General features: G+C 54.6%; 1 protein-coding gene across 1 annotated transcript; it reads left to right on the forward strand.

The window, feature by feature from the left end:
* Positions 1–2709: 2709 nt before the first annotated feature.
* PLPBP (pyridoxal phosphate binding protein) lies at positions 2710–15576 on the forward strand. The gene is made up of 8 exons (XM_075910973.1): positions 2710–2862; positions 5384–5491; positions 6727–6762; positions 7326–7401; positions 10695–10829; positions 12240–12382; positions 13361–13459; positions 14897–15576. Exons 1-8 carry the CDS (start codon positions 2764–2766, stop codon positions 15032–15034), a joined length of 834 nt encoding a protein of 277 aa, XP_075767088.1. The 5' UTR covers positions 2710–2763; the 3' UTR covers positions 15035–15576.
* Positions 15577–23996: the final 8420 nt, after the last annotated feature.

Below are 23996 nucleotides of genomic sequence, written 5' to 3' on the forward strand. Positions count from 1 at the left end.
TGTACATGGAGGAGGAGGAGACCTGGTCCCTCAGCTCCACTGTGACAGGTCAGGCTGCTGTGTGCAGGGCAGAAACGGTTACGCCGTGAGCAAGCTGCCTTTACCGTTGTGTAGAGTGAATTGACTCGGAGTCTAATTATTGGAGGCCAGTGACAGATTTCTGGGGTGTGGAAGAGGTTGAGGGCAATCAGACTGTTGATTCCCGTGAGGTTTTTTTTTTTACCTTTCACCTGACAGAGGGCAGCGTGGTCAGGGCCGGCGTTAGGCCGACTCGCCCGATTCCCCTGAATCAGGCCCCGTGCCTAAGAGGGTCCCGCGCCCGAAAGCCAGAAGTGTGCTGGCGTGCCGGGTGCGCTGCGGGAAGGGGTGTCGGCCCCGGAAGAGGAGCGCGGCGGCTCCCCTGCGCCGCAGGAGGAGTGAGTCGAGTGCAGGAGTTTCTCTGCGCCTCGGGAGGGGGAGTCGTCCCCGGGGTTTGGCGTGAAGGCGGGACTCTGCCCTGTAGCTGGAGATTTAAAGGGATTGTGACACTTGTGTGTGTGTGCTGTGTGGTGGGTTTTGGTTTTTTTCCCTCAAAAAATCCTGGCTGCTAGGGCCCTGTCGAAACTGTTCGAATTGGGCCCCGCACTTCCTAAAGCCGGCCCTGAGCATGGTGTGTTTAGAGCAGCTGTGTACATGCTGTCCTAGTTCTGAGTATGGGAAGAAGGGAATGCAGAAGACAGGGTGCCACATGGCAGCCCTCCCCCTTACATGTGTGGTGATAAAAACTGGGGTTGCCGCTGGTTTCTCAGGCAATGGAGTACTGAGTTCCTAGATGGGAATTCTTGTAGGCTCCCTTAACAAATTCCAACCAGAATGTGTGACCGTGCTGTGAATATCCCCCACCCCCACCCTTGCATTGAGATGCTTCCAGTCTGTTGCTCAGATCTGATATGTCAACCAGTAATTTGGGCCTGGAAAGCCGTGGAGACATAGTGAACTAAGTGAGCATTTAATAACTTTTTGCAGTACAACAGGCTGCGCCCTAGGGCAGTCAGTCCTAACCAGGGGAGGGGGCTCAGCCTCTAGGCACTGTGCTGACCTGCTGTGCGTAGCATGGGCCAAAAGAAGCTTTTTGTGGCGTAGCCATCACACAAAAGCTTCTGATGGCATCTGCTGGACTTGGCTGGGTGCTGCGGAAAGGGCTGTGTCCCATTCTCAATACCCAAGCCATCCGGTCCCTGATGTTTTAACTAAGAAATAACATTAACTCGATTTCCCCTCTGTAACACGGGCTAGCGCTACTGCCCTCTGTAAAGCACTGTGGTGGCAGTATTTGTAACACACTGGGCAAAAGCCGGGCATTGTTATTACCCCACAACTGCAGATTGTATATAGGATGTCAGCCTCCCCGAATTAATTCCATCAAAGGTACCTTTTTCTCTCCTCAGCTTCCTGTCAGAACAGAGGAGTAACCAAGCAACCAAATAGCTCAATTTGCTGCAATTTTTTTGAGTCACGAATGCGGAACATGAGACAGGCGATTTTAAAAGTGTTCAATACTTGTAAGCCGAGCTGGGTGAAAGAAAAGGCCCTTGTGCTATAATTAGTGGTTCTGATCAATGGTACCTCTAATTTTTTTTCCACGTGTGTGGAATAAATGTGTACACTGAGGCATGTGCAGATGTGCACCACCAGTAGCAACACATGCTGTGGGCACTTTGCTAATCTGATGGGCAGCATTTTAATCTCACCTGGGGGGCTGTCCAAGCACTCAGCTTACAGGGAAGCGTGGTGCTGACTTGTTTAGGCAAGACCTTGTCTTGTATGAAGTGTACACACACACACACATCCCCATCTACAAAATGGCGAGTAACTGATGCAGTGCGGTCATACCACTGACAAGGTTCGGGGACAGACAGTGGATTACAAATTGGATTATGAGTCAACAGTTGCAAACAAAAGGCTAACACTGTGGGCTGTCGTAACAGGAGTGTTCTAGGTCAGACAAGAGTGGATATTGCTTTGTAGTGCTTGGCACTAGAGCGGCCTGTGCTGGAATACAGCCCAGTTCTGCTTTAGGGAAGATGTGGACACATTGGAGAGTCCAGAGAGAGCAACACAATGATACGGGTTTAGAAAACCTGATCGACGAGGAAAGATTTAAAGAAAAAAAGCCTGTTTAGTCTTCAGAAAAGAAGGCTGGGGAGGGTTTGTCCCAAATGTAGCTTTTGATGGGCCTTTCTGCTGCCTTTAACATCTGCATTTCCACATCAGAAGCTAGGAAGGGGAGATGTCCAGCCCACTTCATTAGCCTCATTAAGATGGGTGCTGCAATTGACAGGGACTGTTCCTGCTGTTCTAGCTCTGGCTGGGTTTCTGATGAAGGGCGGTTTGCCCTGCAAGCTGGTGCAGTCAAAGTGACTTGATGGAGCCGCTCTCCGGAGGAGCTTTTCCCATGATTGCCAATGGCCTGGGAGGGCTGATGAAGGGCCAGCCCTAGCCCCTGCTTGCAGTGCACCTATTGCATCCTGCTCACTAGCTGCTGTCGTGGGAGGGGGGAGCAGCTCCGCTCTGCGCTCCTCCCCGCACAGGAGAGGCCCGGCTGCCACTCCTGGGCGGGGTTTTAGTCCCTTTCCCTCGTCTGACCTCCTCAAAATGGCGGCCGCGGCCGACCGGACGCAGGGCGCGGCCCCACTTCCGGCAGACGTTGGCCGGCAGGGCGGGGACGCGCAGGGCGATTGGCCGAGCCGCGGAGGGGGCGGGGCGCGAGGCGGAAGTCGGGGGATGTGGAGCAGAGCGGGGATGGCAGCGGGCGAGGGGCTGGGCCCGGCGCTGCGGGCGGTGACGGACCAAGTGCGGCAGGCGGCGGCCCGGCGCCCGCAGGTGAGAGGGGGGGCCCCGGACCCCCCCGCTGGGCCCCCCATAGACCCCCCCGGACCCCCCCCGCTGGGCCCCCCATAAACCCCGCTGGGCCCCAGCCCCCCCACTCACTGGGCCCCCCCATAAACCCCCCCCCCGCTGGGCCCCAGCCCCCCCACTCACTGGGCCCCCCCCATAGACCCCCCCGCTGGGCCCCAGCCCCCCCCACTCACTGGGCCCCCCCCATAGACCCCCCCGCTGGGCCCCAGCCCCCCCACTCGCTGGGCCCCCCCATAGACCCCCCCGGGTCCCCCCCCGCTGGGCCCCCCATAGACCCCCCCGGACCCCCCGCTGGGCCCCAGCCCCCCCGCTCACTGCCCCCCATAGACCCCCTGCCCCCCCCGCTGGGCCCCACCCCCCCCCACTCACTGGGCCCCCAGCATGGGGGGGGCTTGGTGACCTTATCTTGTGCCCCCCCCCAGTACCCACCCCTGCTTACTGGGCCCCTAGCATGGGGGGGAACAAGGTGTCTCTATTCTATGATGCCTACCAGCACCCCCACCTGTTGATCCCCCTAGGATTAGGGAACATGCCCCTCCTCTGGGGTCCCTAGCACCGGGGGGGCAGGGCTTCTCCCTGCCACCAGTTCCCCCCTGCCCCTCCACCTGATGGCGCCCCCCCCCCCCCCCCCCACGTGCTAGGAAGAGTTCTGGGCAAATGCTGGTGGGAGGCGGAGTTAAGGACTTGGGGCTGGCTGGTTGGGGGAAGAGGGGTTGGTTGGCCAGGATGGGGTGTTTAAGGTAGGGAGGGCAAAAGGGGTTGGGTAGGTGGCTACAGAGCCTCTCCCTGAGCGGACTGGGTTTTCTCTTCCCTTTAGTTGAAAGGATTGGTCTGGCTCTCATCAACCCACCCCTCCCCCAAATCCCCCCCCAGCGTGGCCAGTCTCATGCCCGTAGCCAGAGCTCCCCAGTTGCTTTACGGGCTGCTGCCCTCGTCAATCCCCAAGGCCTGTCACCTTCTGAAAAACTCCTCCCCACCTTGCCCTGGGCAGCACAGTCGTCTCCCAGTCTCCTGCTTCTAAAAGTGCAGGTGACGGGAAGACTTATTCCAGCCCACGCATTTTTCTGTAGTGTCTAATGGAAGGAAAAAATCAAGGACTTTTTGCCTTCCCTGAGGGATTCCGATAATGTAACTAATCTAAGCACCCAGATACATTTCTCCCAGCTGTCATCTTCAGCCCAGCTCCGACTGCTTGGGCGGCATAATGCAGAGCTTGAACGAAGGCTCTGCTTTTTCTGTCCTGATGATTTCTCGCCCTCCTGAAAGAAATGCCTGCTTAGCACTCAGAGGTCAAAGACTGGAGGGAGTTAATTGTAAAACGAGTGTGTCCAAAGTCTTTGTAAGGCCACATGGATGGGGAAATACCATTGGTAAGTTAATGAGCATGTTAACTGACATGTTGAACATGATTTTGTGCTTAGGCTAGACAAGGGCAGATGTGGTTAATGACACACTAGCTCAGGGCTACTCAACTTTGGAAGCCCCGGGGGCCACAATGCTACTCACAGCACATGCTGAGGGCCACAACTTAAGTGTGGTTGCAAATATATGCAAATAGCTTCTTTCGCACTGACAGGCATAAATACAAAGATTAAGGCAAGACTACACCACACGCAGGCCGCATTTAAGGCAGTTCTACTATTAATCAAATGCAATATTTACCCGATTTCCACCCTTATGACAGCACTTTTCATGAGAAATGGCAGTCCAGGAATGTAACTACTAAAATGCATCTCAACAGAAGGCCATTCTATTGACTCGCCGTTGTGGAGCATGGTCCCAGTGGAGGTCGTATTGAAAGGATCTCACTCGTGTGCCATGCACCTGCACCGCGCACCGCAAACAGGCTGGGGGCGCCTGTTGAGTAGCCCTGCACTAGCTGCTTGTAGCAAACTTCGTGAGCAGCCCATGGGTGACCACAACAAGTTAACATTTTTTTCAGAAACTATTGTCCTTGTCTAAATGAGGTGCAAAGTCCCGTCTTCTAAGGTGGTGGTTTTTTCTCAGTATAGATGTGGCCAAATCATCAGTTAAAATTGCTGGACCTCATCTTCCTGGGATGCTATTTCTGATGACTTCCATCCATGGCTGCTCTGATTCTCGAATAGGATGCTTTATTCTAGGTTAGTGGAATAAGAGCAGCCATGTGGAGTTAATCAGGAATAGTTGCCCTGCTTTAAATTGGTACCCTACCTTATTCTGTACGTCTCTCATGTGTAGATAAGCCCTTAGAGCATCTCCTCAGCATGGTCAGCTATTAAGTTCTTCTTCTTGGTGGCCTATTGTGATACCTCCTTCACTACAGAGCCAGCTGGTCTAAAATACAGGCTGCTGGAGAGAGACGGGGCTGTTACTTTCGGTAGTCTGCCATGAGAGTAACTCTTACTCCTCTAGATCTTGAATAGCCCTCTCAGCTAAGGGACAAGCTTGAAATTTGATCCTATTCCCCGTGCCACTGACTCCTCACCTCTGCTTCCTTCGACAGGCGCTCCCTGCTATCCAGCCTCGACTCGTGGCTGTCAGTAAAACCAAACCTGCAGACATGGTCATAGAGGCCTACAACCAGGGGCAACGCAGTTTTGGAGAAAACTATGTGAGTGTCCCCACCTTTCTCCTGTTGTTTCATAGCCGGAAGGGACTGCTGCGATTTAGTCTGGCTTCCTGCATGATAAAGGCCACAGAATTTCCCCCACTGAATTCCTGCATCTGGCGCAACAAATTGATCTTGAGCTGTAGTGGGCCTTTCAAAACCCATCTGACAAGCATTCTCTCTCCTGCGTGGATCTGGAAGCTTTAGCCCCTGGGTCGCTAGTGAAAGTGGACTCTGCTTCCAGTCCACGGTGAGGTTTTCTTTTGTGGACAGGAGCATTTTTTCTTTATTTTAAGGTTGATTAACCACCACTGTATGAATTCTAATCTTCTCGTTTCCTGACAAATGCTCGAGTTCCATTCTAGACAGCGGGACATAGCGGAAGTGAAAGTAACTGGATCTGTTATCCAGCAAGCCATGGCTCTGGGCTGTGGCATTTCGTGGCTGGCTCCTTTGCTTACATCCTGCTCTGGTTTTGCAATTAAACCCCAGGCAGTGAGGTCAAGAAGGGAAAGCTATAAGCCGTGCCTGGAACTGACTTTCAAAACCCATTATTTCTGCACCAGGCAACTACTGTTAGCTGACCAGCGGGGACGCTAGCAAAGGGGGGGCGGGGCAGAATCCCGATGTGTGTTCTTAGTAACGTACTGAGAGGGAGCACCCTGAGTGAGTGCTGTTCAAAGTGACAGTACAAGCAAGAGCGCACTGTCTGGCCCCCAAGTACAGGGCGCCCCCCTATAAGTCACCCCGGTATACTCTGGTCCCGCACTAGCATCGTTGACACTTGTGGGAACTGTTCTAAGTCCTCCCATCCCCCACTCTTCTGTCGGGCGAAAAAAAAGACCCATTCACGTAAACAGAAGTCAGATGCAGGAAAAAAATTCCCCGCTTGACGTCCTTTCTCTAGACATCCACTTTTTTTGAACGTATCTTGGCCCTAGAGCGGGGACGCCCTGTAGTCCTTTACCAAATGCAAGAATCACCTTGGGCACTCATCCACCTAGAACCCGCTGTTCTCAATGCCAAAGTATTACATCTGTGAGCGTTACTGGGCACTACAGAAGAGTGAGCAGTCCCCTTACACGCTCCATAGGACGGCTGTAGTCGTGTATTTGCTGGTTCAGTTGCGTGGCATGTCCCAGGAATGCTGGCTGTGGCTCTGTACCTCTGCCCTTCCAGCAGCAAATGAGGCCGTGCCTGATGATAATGTAATGAGAGCATGTCTTTAATTCACTCAGGTTCAAGAGTTGCTAGAAAAGGCGTCAGACTCCAAAGTAAGTATACTGGGTGTTTGTGCAGTCTCCCCCTTGTCCCCATCCGTGTTCTAATCACCCAAGGTAGAGGCCGTTTGAGGCTCCATTTATCCAGGGAAGGGGCATCCTTAGCTTTAGGCCTGGTGAGCTGAAATCCTGAGGAGTCTGTATGGGCACACGTACCTGTAAGGTCTGCGTGTGGGATCGGGAACCTGCATGTCACTGGGAACATTAACCATTTACACGGTTACACCTTCACATCCCAAGTCTCTGCTACAGGGGATACAGATGGTTCTCAGTTGTAAAGACCAGTGATAATGACCTGCCTTTGAGAAGCCACATGGTTTTATGGTTAGCTTTTTGCTCACATTTTGAATAATACTCTATTCCCTATGCCCACGCCATAGGAGCCAACCTCACTAGCACCAACAGCACTCTGTGAGCCAGACTTCCGAGAGAGAGAGAGAGACTGTCTGTCTGTCTGTCTGTCCTTTTTTTTTCCTAGACAAACTCAGTTCCAAATGTTTTTGGTTGGTGAAAGGTTTGCGGTCCACACCCGAGTAACTCTTCCTCTCTCTTCTCAGATTCGGTCTTCATGTCCAGAGATTAAATGGCATTTTATAGGCCATCTGCAGAAGAACAATGTCAGCAAACTGATTGGTAAACTTTAAATTAACTTCTTTATGCTCAGTGTCCTGGGGCAGCACATTCTTCCTGTGTCATAACGTGCTACTTTAGTGCAGGTGGTTACAGGCCAAGAAAGAAAGGTCCTGGCTTCATGGTTTAGTCTTATTAATGTCTCCTGTTACATAGAATTGTAGAACTGGAAGGGCCCTTGAGAGGCCATCAAGTCCAGTCCACACCCTCATGGCAGGACCAAGCACCGTAGACCACCCTGACAGGTGTTTTCAGATTTCAGACCTTTCATTGTTTTGGTTGCTGTTCTCTAGACCATCTCCAATTTGTCCACATCTTTCCTGAAATGTGGTGCCCAGAACTGGACACAATCCTCCAGTTGAGACCTAATCAGTGCAGAGTAGAGTGAAAGAATTACGTCTTGTGTGTCTTCTACAACATCCCAGAATGATGTTTGCTTTTTTGGCGTATCACACTGTGGACTCATAAGTGGAGTTTTTTGCATTTCTCCTTATTGAATTTCATCCTGTTTACCTCTCTTACCACAGTCCATTCCTGCGTGGAAGCAATTCAGAGGAGCTCTGTGATTTGTTTGTTGTGCAAAAGGCCCTGAGTTGGAGGATCTGACTTTGGGCTCTGTGATATTTTCTGTTGTCTGCAAGAGCGAACTGCTTTTGTGTGAATGAACTTTCCCATATGCTCAAATAAAACACACCCTGCGGAACTCATTTCCACAAGATCTCAAAGCCCAAAAGCCTGGCAGGATTAAAAAAGATTAGACACTTGCATGAATAATGGAACTGTTCTGAGATTTAAAGGTAAAAATTTTGAAAGCCTTGGCTGGCATGGTTACACAGCAGAGCCCCTAGTGTAGCTGCAGCTCACACGTGCCAGTGAGTGGTTCTTCAGATCTAGCTGCTATGCCTGCACTGCAAAGAGAGTTTGCCTGGGTCACATCAGCTTACAGTTGCTGCAGTAATTAGTGTGGTGGGTGATAGCCATGCTACCCTCCTTCTGTTGGGTGGTGCACATCAGGAGGGGGCTGACAGCTCCGGGACCATCAGCTCCACGCCAGGAACCCAGCTGTCTCCCCCTTTCCCCGCCCCAGGCTTCTCGCCTTCCAACTCCCAACTAGTGGGGTGGGGGCCCAGCTGCCTGTGGCTTCTTACCTCCAGTGGGGAGATCCACATGTGGAATCCAGCCGGGTGCCGGGCTCCCAGGAGGCAGCAGGGCCCCATGTGAGGAGTGGGGAGCCCAGATGGCAACTCAAGCTCGGGAGTAGGATGGATATGACTAGTCGGATAGTGACTTGACTAGTTGCTCCCTCCCCCCGAGAGAGGCAGCAAGGGGGGAGAGCAGGAGCTGGTGCTGATGGAAACTGGCTTAGAAGCCAGTTCCCCGCCAGCGCCATCTCCACGGAGCAGCAGGGGAGGCAGTGGCATAGCAGGGGACTGGGCACGAGGCGGGAATCAGCTGATTCCCAGTTCATGCCTGGTCGTCACCTATTCCCTCTCCCCCCGCCCTCTACGCTTGTGCTTTTTAAATGTGCTGGGAGCTAACCCCGCTGCGGCTCTGCAGTTCCCCCCCATAAACTAGTTGATGGAAATTCCATCGACTAGTCGATTAGCTGATTAAACACCATTTAACATCCCTACTCGGGAGCCTAGGTGACACTTTGGCTTGGAGTGGAGATTAGGCAGCAGCCCAGCTCTGGAGCCAGGAGCTGCCGTTCTTGTCAGTTTCATGGCTCCAGTATGGAGCCATGAAACTGACAAGAAAGATTCCCAACAACCAATGTAAGGCCGCATTGCCCTAACTACACCATTGCCTCTTGTTGAGGGGATTTTATTATGTCCACATAGCCAGGGAGTTACATTGGCAGAAGTATTTCAGTATGTACAGCTCCATTATTTTATCAGCAAAACTCTCGTGTAGAGAAGGCCTGGATCAGGAAAAACCCACTTCTCTCCTAATGTTACTGCATCTGCACTGGGGTTTTAGTGAACCCAACTTGATGGCACAGGGTTGTGATTTCATGTCACTCCTGACCACTATGGCCACGCTGGCAAAACTCAAGTGTAGGCCAGATCTGGGACCTACGTGCTTTGGAAAATGTTACTCTGGGGTATACAAGTTTTGGGAGGCTGTGAAACCTCCTGCGCATGCACCAACTCCTCCCTCCCACAACAGAAGGATATTGGGGGGTAGATTGTCTCTTCCCTACCCACGGCAGACTTGTTTCTGCTGCTGCTGGCTACTGTGGGAGGCAGGATATGGAGCTGGATGGGACTCTGATCCGATGCCGTGGCACAATGCTCGACTCCAGTATGGAATAGTCTTTCGCGGATCCCTGGATCAGGGCAGTTGTGTTGTTTGTTTAGCACGTAGCCAGCCCGAGCGGTCTCTGTGCTGGGTCACTGTGACGTCTTAACGAGGGAGAAGATCTTCCACGGCAGAGTTAAAAAAGCTCAAGAGCAAAAGAGGGATATTTTGGGATGTGCGCTTTTCAGCAAGTAGTCAGGCTGAGCTGCCAAACTGGCCTGTGATAATCAGTGTGTTCCCCAGCCAAGTGCAGTGCCCTGAACTTCTGGGGAAGGTCTAAACTCTGTCTGGTGTATGGCGCTAAGGAATGACTGAACCCTTTGACAAGGTTGTTCTGTTTCTGTCATGATACCTGTCTGCACGTCAGCCTGTTCCTCTATCCCGTCTGCTCCCCAGAGAGAGGTTTATGGCTTCAAGTGGGGAGAAACGAACAGGGGCAGATTGTGCAAGGAGAAACCGTGTTCCTTGAACAAATGCTGCCGGTAACAAAGATCCAGGCCAGAAGAATGCAGAACTTCAAGTTAAACAGTCCCTACACTGCATGAGACACCTGCTGCTTTAAGGGTTTACCCAGCACTGCTGTTGGTTAAATCTTATTTCAAGCCTTTTCTTTGCTTACCAGAGAGAGACAGCTATTCCATTGGGTTTGCAACCTGAATTTCTCTCTCTGCCTCTGTAACTTATTGTGGTATCGTGGAGCTGGGTGCAAAGTTTCACTTCGCTCCTGCAGTGCTGTGTAGTCTGTGTGCCTCCCAGACACACAAACTACCTCCCCAGCTCTTGGTAGGGAGCTTGGTTCCGTGTGTTTCGCTTTATGGGTGGGGAAGGAGAGATCCCGAGGTGAAAAGGCTCGCCCAAGCAAATGTATTGGGACTTGGGCGATCCTGGCTACACTTAACGAGGCGATTGCCAGTTGTGGCAGGCAGCATTCCAAGTACGGTGGTTTGTGCTTTTGCTAACAGAAGTGCCTTCAAATCTGCCTCATTTCTCCCTAGCTGTCCCCAATCTGTTTATGGTGGAAACGGTGGATTCCAGGAAACTGGCAGACAAGGTGAACAACTCGTGGCAGAAAAAAGGATCGTCGCAGAGGTTAAAAATCATGGTGCAAGTTAACACCAGTGGAGAAGACAGTAAGTGGCTCGACACTGGTGCTCATGACATTCATGTTCTTTTTAGCACCGATGATGGCCAAATAGCCAGCGGTTTAGACTGATCTGTGTGTTTAAAGAGCTACTCCAGCTTACCTCTGAAATCCAACCTGCTTTCAGTGTGTTCAAATCGTGGAGACGTATCTTTCCAGTCTGAATAGCTCAGTCAGAAACCCCCACTGTTCCTGGGAAATTGGGGAGGAGGTACATCCCGCAAGAAAAGCGGGGTTGGCCTCGGCTGGCATCCCCCGAGCAGTTACTGCTCTTCCTCACGTTGTCCTGGCCTCAGTTGCGCAGCCGATGTCTGTTTGTTTCCAGTGCCACTGGGAACATGGGGAGGGAGGGCAGGTGACCTAGCAGAAATCCAGCGGGTATGTGATGAGACGGACACAAGCATTTTAGGTCAGGTCTCCACTTAAGCTTTTACCAGCATCGCTATAGTCTGCTATTGCTTTGTGTGTGTGTGGTGGGGAGGGGCTGTCTTTAACACACCTGCAAGGACAAAAGGCTCTGGCGTAGAGGCAGTTGGAGCCGCAAAAAATGCTTTTGCCTGGTTGCCTTATTCTGGGTCAGTCAGTTAAATATGCTCCACTGGAAAATCAGTGTTTTAGTGGCATCGGTTGAACCTCTCTCGTCCGGCAACATCTGTGGTCTGGCATGATTTGAATTAGCAGGATGTCCACTGATCGTGCCTGTGGCCAAGTTTCCTGCAGTCCCACCTGGCCTGGCTCTCAGTGCTCTGTGCTGTTGTTTAGCTCGAATTTACCCCTCAGAGCCCAGCAAGCAGTGGAGGTGTTGGTCATGCTGCTAGAAACCCTGACCTCCCGTGGTCCGGCAAACTGTCTGGTTCAGCATCGGTCAGGTCCTGAGGGTACCGGGCTAGAGAGATTCAACCTGTATAATTGCATGTCTGCCCCAAGGGGGTTGAGCAAAGTAGTTCTACCAGCAAACCTTAGACGGGGGCTCATCTTTGTAAGCACAGAGGAGGGGTTGCAGAAAACAGAGTAAGCAGGGCTCCGTGTCCCTCTCTTTCCAAGTTGATTTTCTTTTCACAGGGATAGATGTTTGTGCTGCAGACCTTCTGGGCACTGCTCCTCCATCGGGTACGGTGCCCCTGGCTGCAGTGCCAAGGAGGACGCGTAGGCAACTTTTCAATGCTCTAAAAGCACTGGGATCTGGCTGGCCACACCCGCTGCTCCATAGCTGTTGACAGGCCGCAGGGGGCCGTCCCGTTCCGTGCTCCGCGGTGAGAGCCCCAGGGAGCAGTTCGAACCTGCTGCCGGCTGTAGGTTTTGGTGGGCTACCTTACAACAGTGAGAGCCATAGCTGGGCAGGGAGCTTGATGTGGAGTTTGGCGTGTGTTGCCAGTGCGCTCTCCGCCTTCTTTTCCAGGCAAGCATGGCCTCCCGCCCGCAGAAACGGTGGGAACCGTGGAGCATATCATCAAGCAGTGTCCAAGCCTGGAGTTTGTCGGCCTGATGACAATTGGCAGCTTCGGCCATGACCTCAGTAAGGGCCCCAATCCTGACTTCCAGGTAAGACTTACTGGAGCTGAGTCTTCAGGCTCACTGGAAATCAGCGGCAGGATTCCCATTGCCTGGGAGCAGAGTTCAGCCGTCCTGGCGGCTCCCCTAGCTAGGGCTTGTGGCCAGCAGGACCCGCCTTGTTTAAAACAGACCACACCCACGCTGCCTGTGAGGGGAAGCACAGCTGCCAGGTACCAAACTGACCGGGACTTCACCATCTCCCCCGCACAGACACGCAGCAGCGAGACGAAAGGTGCAGCCCTTGCCCGCCCGGCTGCCAGGGCGGAGGCTTTGCTGAGAGTAACCGCTGTGTTAACCAATGAGCATCCATGTCTCGGTTGAACGGTTGGTTGTGTACGCTCCGCAAAGCCTCCTACTTCCCCAGTCCGATTAAACTGGCGCCCTGTGCCCGATGCAGCCCGGACGGGCAGTTTATAGAGCTGAGATTCCAGCACCGCAGCACCGCGCTAGGGAAATAGTTTTACAGCAGATTTGAAACTCGGGTCCTGTCAACTCGCACAGACAGTTCAGAACAGATGAGATGGACCTGGGCTTGGCAAAGGCCTGTTCAGCGGCTTCGTTGCCACTCGTATGGCAGAGCCACAGAGCAGGGGCAGGACAAGGCAGGTGGGTGGCTGTTCAGGCGCCCTGTGCCACTGCGTGTTCTGTGGCTGGGTAGGGATGCCCCAGCGTGCTCTGAATTACCAGGCCTGCTCCAGCCGTGCTGCTGTGCTGCCCTGATCCCTTGAGGACGCGAAGGCGCATGTGTGTTGTCACTAACGTGCCCTATAGGCTGCACTGTGCATTTCCAAAAGCTCACAAGGCAGTTTGGAAGCAGACAGAGCCCTTGAGGACAGGGGGGATGGGACTGCAGCCGGATGTAGGGAGGCTCCAGAGAAGGGCCAAATGCTGCTTCTGGGCCACGGTGAAAAGGGTTCAGGGTGCCAGCCGAGCCGTGTGTGATCTGCCCCTCCGTTCCTCTTTCAGATGTTGATATCCTTGCGCCAGGAAGTGTGTGAAAAGCTAAATCTCCCCATTGAAACAGTTGAGCTGAGTATGGGCATGTCCACGGATTATCAACACGCCGTAAGTCTGCTTCTCTTTGGCCACCCCCCCCAATGCACCTCCCCTTGGGGTAACGAGCGCACAGGCCAGTGATCAGACCAGCCTGCAAGGAGATGCTGGGCCATCTCCCTAGGAGCACAGCTGGACTGGGAGCCTGGCACTGGGCCGTCGCTGATCTCTGATAGCTTCCCAGAGGAAGGATGGCTCCAGTGACATCCACCTTAGCATGGCTTTCAGCACGCGCCCTGTTAAGGATGCAGCCTGTGTATCTCAGGGACCCCATCAGGGCTCCCTGTAAGCCGGGCGCTTGTGCGGCAGCTCAGGAGAGATTCAAGGGCTGCCCAGCTGATGAGCAGAGTGCCCACAGCTAGGTTTGTGTTTCTACTGGTGGTGCACATTTGCATGTGTCTTGTTGAGCATAAAAATATTCCACACATGGATGGGAAAAATCTCCCCATGGATGAAAAAGATTAGCGGGAACACTGCTTACTACCGGAGTAAAGGAGGAAAACGGCGCTTTGAAGCCCAGATGCGGAGCAGAGCTTGCCTGTGGGACTAGCAGACGTGCAGTCTGGTGTGTCCTAGTGGTTAATCCCAGACTGGGTTACTGATAGAGCTAATGGCCCATGGGGAGACTTTGTACAGGTTGAACCTCTCTAGTTCAGCACCCTTGGGACCTGACTGGTGCCGAACCAGAGAATTTGCTGGATCACGAGAGGCCAATATGATAGAGGTATATAAAATTATGAGTGGTGTGGAGAGGGCAAATAAACAAAAGTTATTTATTAGTTCCCATAATAGAAGAACTAGAGGACACCAAATGAAATTAATGGGTAGCAGGTTTAAAACTAATAAAAGAAAGTTCTTCTTCACACAGCGTGTAGTCAACCTGTGGAACTCCTTGCCAGAGGAGGCTGTGAAGGCTAGGACTATAACAGAGTTTAAAGAGAAGCTGGATAAATTCATGGAGGTTAGGTCCATAAAAGGCTGTTAGCCAAGGGATAGAATTGGTGTCCCTGGCCTCTGTTTGTCAGAAGCTGGAGAGGGATGGCAGGAGACAAATCGCTTGATCATTGTCTTCGGTCCACCCTCTCTGGGGCATCTGGTGCTGTCCACTGTTGGCAGACAGGATACTGGGCTAGATGGACCTTTGGTCTGACCCAGTACGGCCGTTCTTATGTTATGTTCTATTGTCCAGCAGCATGACCGACACGGCCACTGTTGGCTGGGCTCTTAGAAGGGGTAAATTCGAGCTAAATAACAGCACAGAACAAGGAGAGCCAGGCCTGCTGGCTGTAACCAAACTGAATGGGACTGTGGGAAACTTATCCACACCCCTGATAAGTGAACGCCCGGCTCACTAAACCGTGCCAGACCCCGGATGTTGCTGGCTCAGAGGGTGCAGGACTGGAGAGGTTCCGCCTGTCTGAGGGCTGTCTTGTTCTCTCTCCTCTCCAGATTGAGGTTGGCTCCACAAATGTCCGGATTGGAAGCATCATTTTTGGCGAGCGGGACTACTCCAACAAACCGGCCCATGGCAAGGCCCCGGGTGAGGCCGAAAGCCGAGCAAAGACCATGGCAGCTACGGAGCACTAAATGGGAAGAAGAAAGTGGATCTAAGCTACAGCACACCAGGGAGACCTAACTAGGCACTTTCATCTCCTTCTGGAGCGGCAGCTTGTCATGCTGGCGAGGGGAAACACCTGGTAATAAAGCAGCAGCATCAGAACTGATAACGATTATTGTGTGAGAGTAGGAACTGGATTTGTACCCGCAAACAACATGAAGATTTGTGATTGAAAACTGACTTCAGTATTGTAGCTAAGGACAATCACTCTTGGACCCCGTATCGGACAACCTGATTAAGCCCTAGAATTGAGTTAACGAGCGAGAGGCATCTCCAGCAGTCTCAAGCGATTCTGGTTTTAATCTGAGGAATGGTTTGCCTGATGGAGAACTACCTTCTGGTTAGCCCGTTTTCTCTGCGGCATTGTTCAGCCTCCGCTCGTTTTGTGTGAGAAGCTGTGTGGTATGATTGCACCGTACGTGTAGGTAGAAGCCACTCTGTAGAGACCTGTCACACCGAATGGTACTGACGCCCACAGCTGAGTGAATAAAGACCACGGTTGTTAGTGTAAGTCGATGACCCCCGGCTTGTGGCACAGGAATGGGAAGGTGTGAGTGGGTTGGCTGACTAGACTTTGTATTTGTCCTTTCCAGACTGGCACTTATCACTGATGACACATCTCTCGTCTTTGTAGGTCCCTGTTGAGCCTTGTAAAATGTTGATGGGAGCTATTTACATCCTACCCCATAGGTCTGGGTGCAGTGTTCCCTACTGGCTAGAGCAGGGGGGCTGCATCTCAGATTCCTGGCTCTGCCATTGACTTGCTAGGTGATCCTAAGCAAGCTTCTTAACTGCTCTGTGCCTCAGTTTTCCCCATCTGTAAAATGGGGATAATAATACTGCCCTATCTCACATGGGGGATTGTGAGGCTTGCTCATGTGTAACATGTGACCCCCTCGGAGGAAAGGTGCAGAAATGCAAAGTATTATTACCCCAGTATGTCCAGATGTACATGAAATTGGTCGTACTACCTCTGCACACGGGCTGTAGTGTAGCTCCCAACATTCACTTACTCGTTGGCCCAGGCCTCGACATTTTCTAAAGTAGCACAGGAGGTTGCTCTGCTAGCCAGGCTCGGATATAAATGCCCGTCCTTCTTCCAGCACCTGGCTTCACTGGCAGCGTTTTCAGCTGGTCTGCTTTGAAATTTGCATTTTGACAGTCGACTTCAGGGCCTTGTCTGTTGCCAGAATAAGATCCTACTTGCCACTAGCTTTTCACGGCAAAGGGCCTCCCTCTCTGTGCACGTGGTTAGTCAGATCAGCTGTGGGTTTAGCTGCGAAATGCGTCTGAAAAGCACAGTTTGTGCTACAGAGCCTCAGCACCGCGTGCAGTCCCAGGACTCTCATCAGAGCTGCCACGGGTGGCGTGTGAGTTCAGCAGGCTGCTGTGAATGTGAGTGCCACGTGTGCCGGTGACCAGCCACTAAAAGGTGGTTTTCACGTGCCGGGGTTTTGGATGAGCGCTGTGGGACCGTTGCTAGTTGCCATGCGAGACCTCTGCATAGCATGGGCCTGATGTTTAGGGGGACTGGCTTGTCTCGGTGGAGGGGTTGCTTTGAAAGGCAGCAGCAGCACCAGGCCTGCATTGGAAGACGGGTTTCTTGAGCAGTGGAGAGAAGAAATGGAGCCGGAAGCTGCCGGGCGTCCTCACTGAAGTGAGCAGCGCGTCCTGTGCCTCTGGGTGGCACTGTGCCCCAGTTCTGCAGAGCTGTCTTGGGAGCCGGCTTGAAAGGGACGCTGGTTCCGTGGCGGGCAGCCTGCAGGGCGTCGGGGCTCTGTGTGCGGCCCACAGGACGTTTGTTTACCGCTGCCCCTGCGCTGGGCTGCCAGGCTCCACTGCTTTGGCCCATGGCGTTTCTTCCAGCCGGTGTCACTGCGTGTGCGCTGATTGCACACAGTGGGGCTGCCTGCTTGCTGGGCTTTGGGCATGTGGGGGGTCTGCTCTGTGCCCCCAGAAGGGGCGGGGCTGAGGCTAGGCAGCCCTCAGTGCTGCTCGGAGCACCCGGCGCTCCAGTAGCCTTTTCAAGGGCCTGTGGCTGTAGCAGCCACCGTGGCAGCAGCCAGGAGCTCCGGGCCCTTTTGTAACACTGGGCCCTGGAGCAGTTGCCCCCTTTCCCCCTCCGCCAGTCTCTTCCTCCTGTTGGCACACGACACTGACGGCGAGAGCCGCACGCTCCCCCTGCAACCAATCACAGCGCTGCTACGGTTCGGTCGGCACCCCCTGCAAATTCTAGGTACCCACGCGCAGCGCGCAGCACTGCCCCATCCCGGGAGAGTGACTTGGTTACGACAATCTGGTGGCCCCCTGAGATGGAGGCAGGACACTCCTGTGGCCCCCTCACTCGCCTGGGCTCCCCGTGGCTGGCGAGGTCCCTTTGTCGGGGGTACAGATCCATTCATAAGAACCACAGGCGGCAATGTGAGCCTAGCTAGCCAGAGGTGCAGAAGCGTTGGTGCTCTCCAGCCCCGAGGAGGTGGGGACGGAGCAGGAGGTACCTGACCAAGGACTTAAGCGGGAGCGAGGGATCTCTACAAGTGCCAGGGAGCGTGGGATTGCAGGGCCCTGGCGGTGCGGTGGATATTGAATGCTGGAGAGGGGCATTCAAACAACACACCAGGTCACAAATGACCACGAGTGTTTGGTCAAAGGCTTGGTCGTGCGTTAACCAGTTAACGTCTTTATTGAAGCCCAGGATAACACACTACAAAGCCAATTTCCCCTCCCTTTGACATTTGCATTTTCACGACAAAAACTAATAATGGGACAGAGTCAGCCCACTCAATTAGCCTCATTAACACGGGTCCTACCATTGACAGGTATTTCTGCTGCTGCTATGTATCTCTTGGTTTTTGTTATTTCCACTCTAATTCTTCTGATGAAGTGGCCTTTACCTGCAAAAGCCTGTGAGCCATTTTGGTTAGTCTCTAAGGTGCCATAGGACCACTCGTTTTTCGAGTTACAGACTAACCCTGCGGAGACTTTTTACCAAAATATTGTGTTCGCATATGTCCAAGATTTCTGTTCTTTCCTACAGTTTCATCCTATTTACTCGTGGCTTACTCCGGGTTTACCTGTGGAGCCTTTTTTTAAAAAGTCTCGACCTTAGGTGTCTGTCTACCAGTCATCTGGTACCCAGTTGATTTTAAGGGAGAGGTTACATCCCACTGCTAATCTTGCTTCAATTTCATATTTCCGTTTCTTCAGAACTCTGGGGTGAATACCATCTGGCCCTGGTAACTTACTCCTGTTTCATGTAGCAATTTGGTCCAAACCCCCTCGGTTAACGCGTCAGTCTGGGACAGTTCCTTAGTTGTGTTTCCTAAAAAGAAAGTGAGGGCGACGGCCTTCTCTTCCTTTAGCGCCCCTGTTGTCCGGTGCCACGCCTGGCTGTTTGGCTGGCGTCCTGCTTCTGATGTGCTTAGAAATAGTTTTGCTGTTTTTGTCGTTTTTGAATTGCTTTTCAGATTGGTGGGGGTGGTTTTTGGCCTGCCTAATTATACTTTTACACTAGACTTGCCAGAGTTTATGCTCCTTTCTGTTCTCTGCAGTAGGATTTGACTTCTATTTTTGAAAGGCTGTCTGCGTCTCGCCCCCTTTTACTCTGTTTGGCTAGGAGGGTATTTTTGGGTGGGCTGCTTGCAGGCATATCGCTCTTGGGAATGTCCATCTCATTTCCATTTAACTAGCTTCCTCTGTTTTTGGGGTCGTTCCCCTTTCTGAAGTTAATGTTCCTGTGAGGGGTTTCTTGAGTGTTCCCCCTCCACGCGGATGTTAAATATAACTACGTGACAGTTGCTGTTACTGGTGTTGAGTTATAGTCACCTCTTGGCTCACACCCTGCGTGCCAGTGCAAATGCAGCTTTTAAAAACTAGGTTTGGGGCAGGGAAGCCTGAGCTAACACTGCAGGACTGGCTGTTGCTTAACGTAGCTTTTTGGAGTCAAGTCCTGTCTGCGCCGCATGTTCGACTCCCGCCAAGCAATGCGCACCCCCAAGACGTACTCAGATTGTAGAGTCCCCTTGAACTCTGTGTAAGCCCCACACCTGTGGGGCGTGAGTCTGTCCCATGGAGGGGCACTAAGACCGCTCACAAAAGAATGAGTCTGCCCCACGGCCCTAGCCGGAGCCAGCTGGCTTTTCGCTCAAGCCCTGAGCTCCAGATTCAATCCTGCCTGTCAGCGTTAGGTCTGCATGAACTGTAGCGCCCGGCTCTCTCCCAGGGCGCATGAGACCATCCCTGGGTAGTCTGGGCGATGTCCCAAAGCATTAAAACCGTGGATCGTTCCCAGCTGGAGTCCTATTCTGCTCCCTCCATGGCAGCGGCTGAGGAGCGCCTCCGTGCTCAGCCTCTATAGATAAAGGCCAACCCTAAAGGGGGAGCTTGCTGCTCTAAAGGCAGCTTTGTCAAACGGCTGAACTTTCCAGCCAGAAGGAATCTTCCCTCCCCCTCCCTCTCTGCAGAGCCGGGCTGGTTGCTTTCCGATGCTATCTCGTGTGTTGCACGGTACGTGGAGCCGAGCGGAACCTTCTTGCCCGTCTGAAATGAAATGAGCGCGTGACCCTGCTTGACAGATGTGCAGGAAAGTGCCCATGCTGGGCAGGCCTTGGACGGTCTCTGGTCCCCAGCAGGTGCCCTGCGCCGCAGCTGCTGGACCGCGGGGGCAGGAGGCAAAGCAAAGCCGTCGCCTCTCCCCGGAGGCGGCAAGGGCCGAGGAGGAGACCTGGCTTTCAACTTCGGCCCCCAGGGCATCGGGCCCAGCCCCAGCGTGGACACGTTTCCAGTCTCTCTGGGGAAAGAGCCAGCTGCAGCCCTCTCGGCTCCTGAGCCCGCCCCGACTACATCTGCCCAGCCGTTTTCAAGCGCCAGGGCTGGGTGGTGGGAGGTCGGGCGCTGGGGCTCGGTGCTCCAGGGGGATCGGGGGAGCAGCGGGGGGGCTAACGCAGCTCCCTGCCTGTCCTGGCCCCGCAGACTGCGCTGCGCCCCAGAAGCAGCCGGCCCAGCTCCTGGGTGGGGGCGGGGCACAGGGCTCCCCGCACTGCCCCTGCCCCGAGCAGTCACCCCGCATTCCCACTGGCTGGGAACCTGCTGCCGGCTGCTTCTGGGGGCAGCAGGGTCTGCGGGGCCAGGAGAGGCAGGAAGCTGCCTTAGCCCCCCCGCTGCACCTCTGACCGGGAGCAGCTCAAGGAAAGCCCCTCCTGCCCCAGCCCTGCCCCCCCCAAACCAGACCCCCTCCTGTCCCCCAAAGTTCCATCCTCTGCCCACACACCCGTCACGTTGGGTTGCGCCATCAACAGTTTTCTTTGCCTGGGGCGGAAGAGCCCCGCTCTCGGAGGTGTCCCGGCCCAGCGCTAGAAGGGCAGGTTGCGTAGTGACTGATGAGGAAGCCAGAGGTGAGCCCAGCACAACGGTGCCAGCGTCAGCCCGGCTACAGGGACCCGGGGCTGGGGCCAGATCGTGCTTCAGAGGGAAAGAGCAAAACGGGGCAATTTTTAAGTCCACTCCTCGCTTCTGGCAGTTGGAGGGTAGAGACACGCTGAGCCTGGGGTTCTGCTCAGCCTGCCCTGGACCCCAAGAGCTGGGGCGGCCCCCCGGGAGAGATTCCAACAGTGCCCAGCTGATTAGCAAAGTGCTGACTGCCAGCAGGGTGTTTCTCTGGGTGGTGCACATCTGCACATCTTGGTGCACATAGTAAAATTTATTCTGCACATGGATGGAAAAATTAGAGGCACCATTGGTTGTGCCACTGACCATAACCGATTAGAGCGATCCTCCAGGGATACGTCTCATTCTTTCTTTGAACCCGGTTATACTTTGGACCCTCATGGCATCCACGGGCAGGGAGTTCCACAGGCTGGCCGCGTGGTGCGGGACAAGCCTTTCCCCGGATTTGTTTTAACACTGCTGCCCGCGTTGTCTGGTGACCCCGGGTTCTTGTGTTACGTGGAGGGGTAAATAACGCTCCCTCTGCACTTTCTGCTCCCCACTCCGATGGTGTCGGCCTCTCCCTCTCCCCCCTTTGCCGTCTCTCTTCTAGGCGGGACAGTCCCAGTCTTCTCGCATGCAAACAGGTCCATCTCCCCGCCCCCGTTTGCCTTTGTGTGCGCCTGGGCCGCTCCTGCGCCTCAGCACTGCTTTCTGCTGGGTGGATCCTGTGCCTGCCCGTCCGGGGTGCGCCTCTGCTCCCGCGGCGGCTGGAAGCGTCTTGCCCCGGGAGCAGTGTCCCCGCTCCCTGCTGGGCTGTCCCTCTCCTGCGGCCACAGCTCCCTGGGAAGTGCCCCTGCCCGGGGGTCGAACTTGCTGCTTCTCCGAGCCTGGTGGCCGGGTCCAGGAGTAACGCGGGAGCGCTGCCTCCACGGGAAAGGCGCTGTATAGAGCAAGCCCCGGCTCTCACGCCGCGCTGGGCCCCCGGGCGGGGCAGGGAGGCTGTAGCCAGCGGGGAGCTGCTCACAGGGACCGAGACGTTCTGCCCCGCCCGTGGGGTTGGTAGCAGTGAGGGGGGTTCCCCTGCAGCATTCCTGCAGGTCCCCACAAGGCCCCTCTTGCAGGTCTGGCCTCTGTACACGTGCACCCTGGGAGCAGGCCTTAGAGGAGGGCGAGAGGATCAGCTTAGCTCCAAGAGGCACTTGCCCCCAGATCGCTTTAGAAGCCTGGAAAAATGGGGATAACTCGATTTTCACTCTCTCTGCAGCTAGGGCAGTTTTACCATTGAGGCAGGGCAGGAGCCCTAGGTGCAAGGCCCTGCTCTGCCACAGACTCCCCCTGTGACACTGGGCAAGTCCCTTCACCTCCCTGGGAGCCAGGTCTTCAGCTTTGCAGTGGGGGGTGGGAAGGTGAAGCGCTGGACAGATGCGCTGCTGCTAGAGAAAGCCAGAAAGAGCCCTGAATCTCTGGCCATAGGCTGAGTGGGGGGGCTGGCAATCTCCCCACGGCTGGTCCTTGCAGCATGGCAGAGCAGCGAGTGGCTGGAGGCAGCCGGTCTGACAGGAGCCCCCGGCACAGCCCACGTTGCACCTGCGGACAGGCGGAAACGCTCACTGTCCTGCCTAATCGAAGCTGCGAATGCTCCCAGCCGGTTCAAGGCCTTCGCGGCTGCCTGGGCCGAGGGGGGGTCCCGATGGGCTCTCCTGGGGCTGCACATTTCATCGGCGGAGGCGGAAGGAAATTTGTTTATTTCGTGGGGCTCGGAATTCCTCAGCGGAAGCCAGGGTCAGAGGTTTGTACTGGACACACACGAGCCGACCCGGGAGACCCTTCTGCTTTGATTTGAGTCAAAGCCGGGAGGTTTTGCTTTCGAGGCTGGGAGCGGAGAGGGGGCCGCGCCCCGGCCACTCGGGCGGTGGTGATGTTGCAGCATCGGAGAAGTTCCCTCGGCAGGGCGGGGATTCAGGCTGGGTGCTGGTCTGGAAGAGCTCAGCGGGGCTCGCCAACAGCGGAAAGAACCCGGATGCAGCGCTCAGAGCATCTGGCAAACCGTTCTTGGCTAGTGGGGTTGGCCCTGGCTAGTCGCATTGATTCTGGCTTTGGACAAGGGCTGTCCGGTGGCGGGGCTCGCTTTATAGGCAGCTGAAATTCAGAAGAACGGGCGCAGGGGCACGGTTGCTCTGGAGACCACGTCCCGGCTCCAGGGGCGGGAGAAGCTGCCAGCCCCTTTCAACCGCTGGCTCCAACACGTGGCCCTCCGAGAGGAAAGGCCGGGCGTGCCTCCGTGCCAGGCTGGCTCTGGCTCCCAGCAAGGGTGGGTGTGGGTTAGTGCAGGCAGCCTCCTCCCCCTCCCGGCTCCCCGGAGGAGAGAAATGGGTCAGTAAGGCGATGCAGCATAAATGGGTGGGACAGAGCCTCGTTCTGACTGGCCAGGCCACCCACCAAACCCGGGGCAGTGCATACACTGCGCCTCTTTGTGTGAGTGGCCTCAATTTCCTCGGGGAGATCCGTATGAGGCCATTTCCCTGGGAGAGACCTTGCAACTGGGCCCTAATTGCTGGCTGCGTGAGGACGGACACGATCAGGCTGGCTTTTCCAGACACTAATTAATCCCTTCATCCAAGTCTTTGCCTGCTTCGGGATCTGTCGTTCTGTGCTCCCGAGTTGTCTCCTCAAATGGGTGGCAGGAAGCACGGGGCACCGTAAGGCCGGGTCGAACCTGCAGCGCTATTTCCAGACACCAGAAGTAGCCCCCAAAAGGCTATCCTGCGTCCTTAGAGCGCGCCTGTCATTTCGAAATGCAACGGGCTCGCTTTCCGACATCCCCGTAAACCTCCTTCCACCAGGAGCAAGGGCCGTTCCGGAGCAGCGGGTTCTGTGGACGTGAGCGCTGTGTAGGCAGCGTCAAATTTCGAAATAACCGCACCACAGGTCGAAATAAGAGACGCAATCTGAGCAATATGCGAGTCTGGTGTATTTCGAAATAGCAGGCACGTGCAAAAGACACGGACTCGCCATGCGGGGATACCTCCGGTGTCCGGAACTAGCGCTGCGGGGCCGGCGTAGCGCAGTCCCTGGTTTTCTGCTGTGGGTGGTGGTGTTCAAGCTCCAGGGTCCCTTCTAATCAGGTCACAAAGAAACCCAATTCCTTCCTTCTGCTACCAGCAAGGAGTCAGCGCGAAGGAGCTTTCCCCTCCAGGCCTGGATCCTCCAGAAGCGGCTCTTGGTTTTGTCTGGGCCTCTCCCAGTCAGTTTCCTGGAGGCAGCCCCGAGAGGCTGCAATTGAGGGCTCCCCTGCGTGGATCTGGCTCTCGCTTGCAGCTGTTTCGAATAGACACTGACACGGAGATTGGGGGACACTCCCAGAAATGGTGCAAATCTGCTTGCCAGGCCCCAGGAGCTGAGTCCCCGGCAGGCCCAGTTTCGGTTGCTTCCTGGGGTGGGTGGAGGGGTGCTAGGGAAGTTCAATGCTCCCCCTAGGCTCAGTGAGATCACAGCTCTTCTGTG

The sequence above is a fragment of the Pelodiscus sinensis genome, chromosome 28, assembly GCF_049634645.1.
Source record: "Pelodiscus sinensis isolate JC-2024 chromosome 28, ASM4963464v1, whole genome shotgun sequence".
NCBI classification, from domain to species: domain Eukaryota; kingdom Metazoa; phylum Chordata; order Testudines; family Trionychidae; genus Pelodiscus; species Pelodiscus sinensis.

What these genes read in the sequence shown, in the direction of transcription:
- PLPBP (XM_075910973.1), top strand. Translation starts at nt 2,764, where the DNA reads ATGTGGAGCAGAGCGGGGATGGCAGCGGGCGAGGGGCTGGGCCCGGCG. An exon ending in GCAGTTTTGGAGAAAACTAT is followed by an intron (nt 5,492 to 6,726) that starts GTGAGTGTCCCC and finishes TAATTCACTCAG; the next exon opens with GTTCAAGAGTTGCTAGAAAA. An exon ending in GCCCCAATCCTGACTTCCAG is followed by an intron (nt 12,383 to 13,360) that starts GTAAGACTTACT and finishes TTCCTCTTTCAG; the next exon opens with ATGTTGATATCCTTGCGCCA.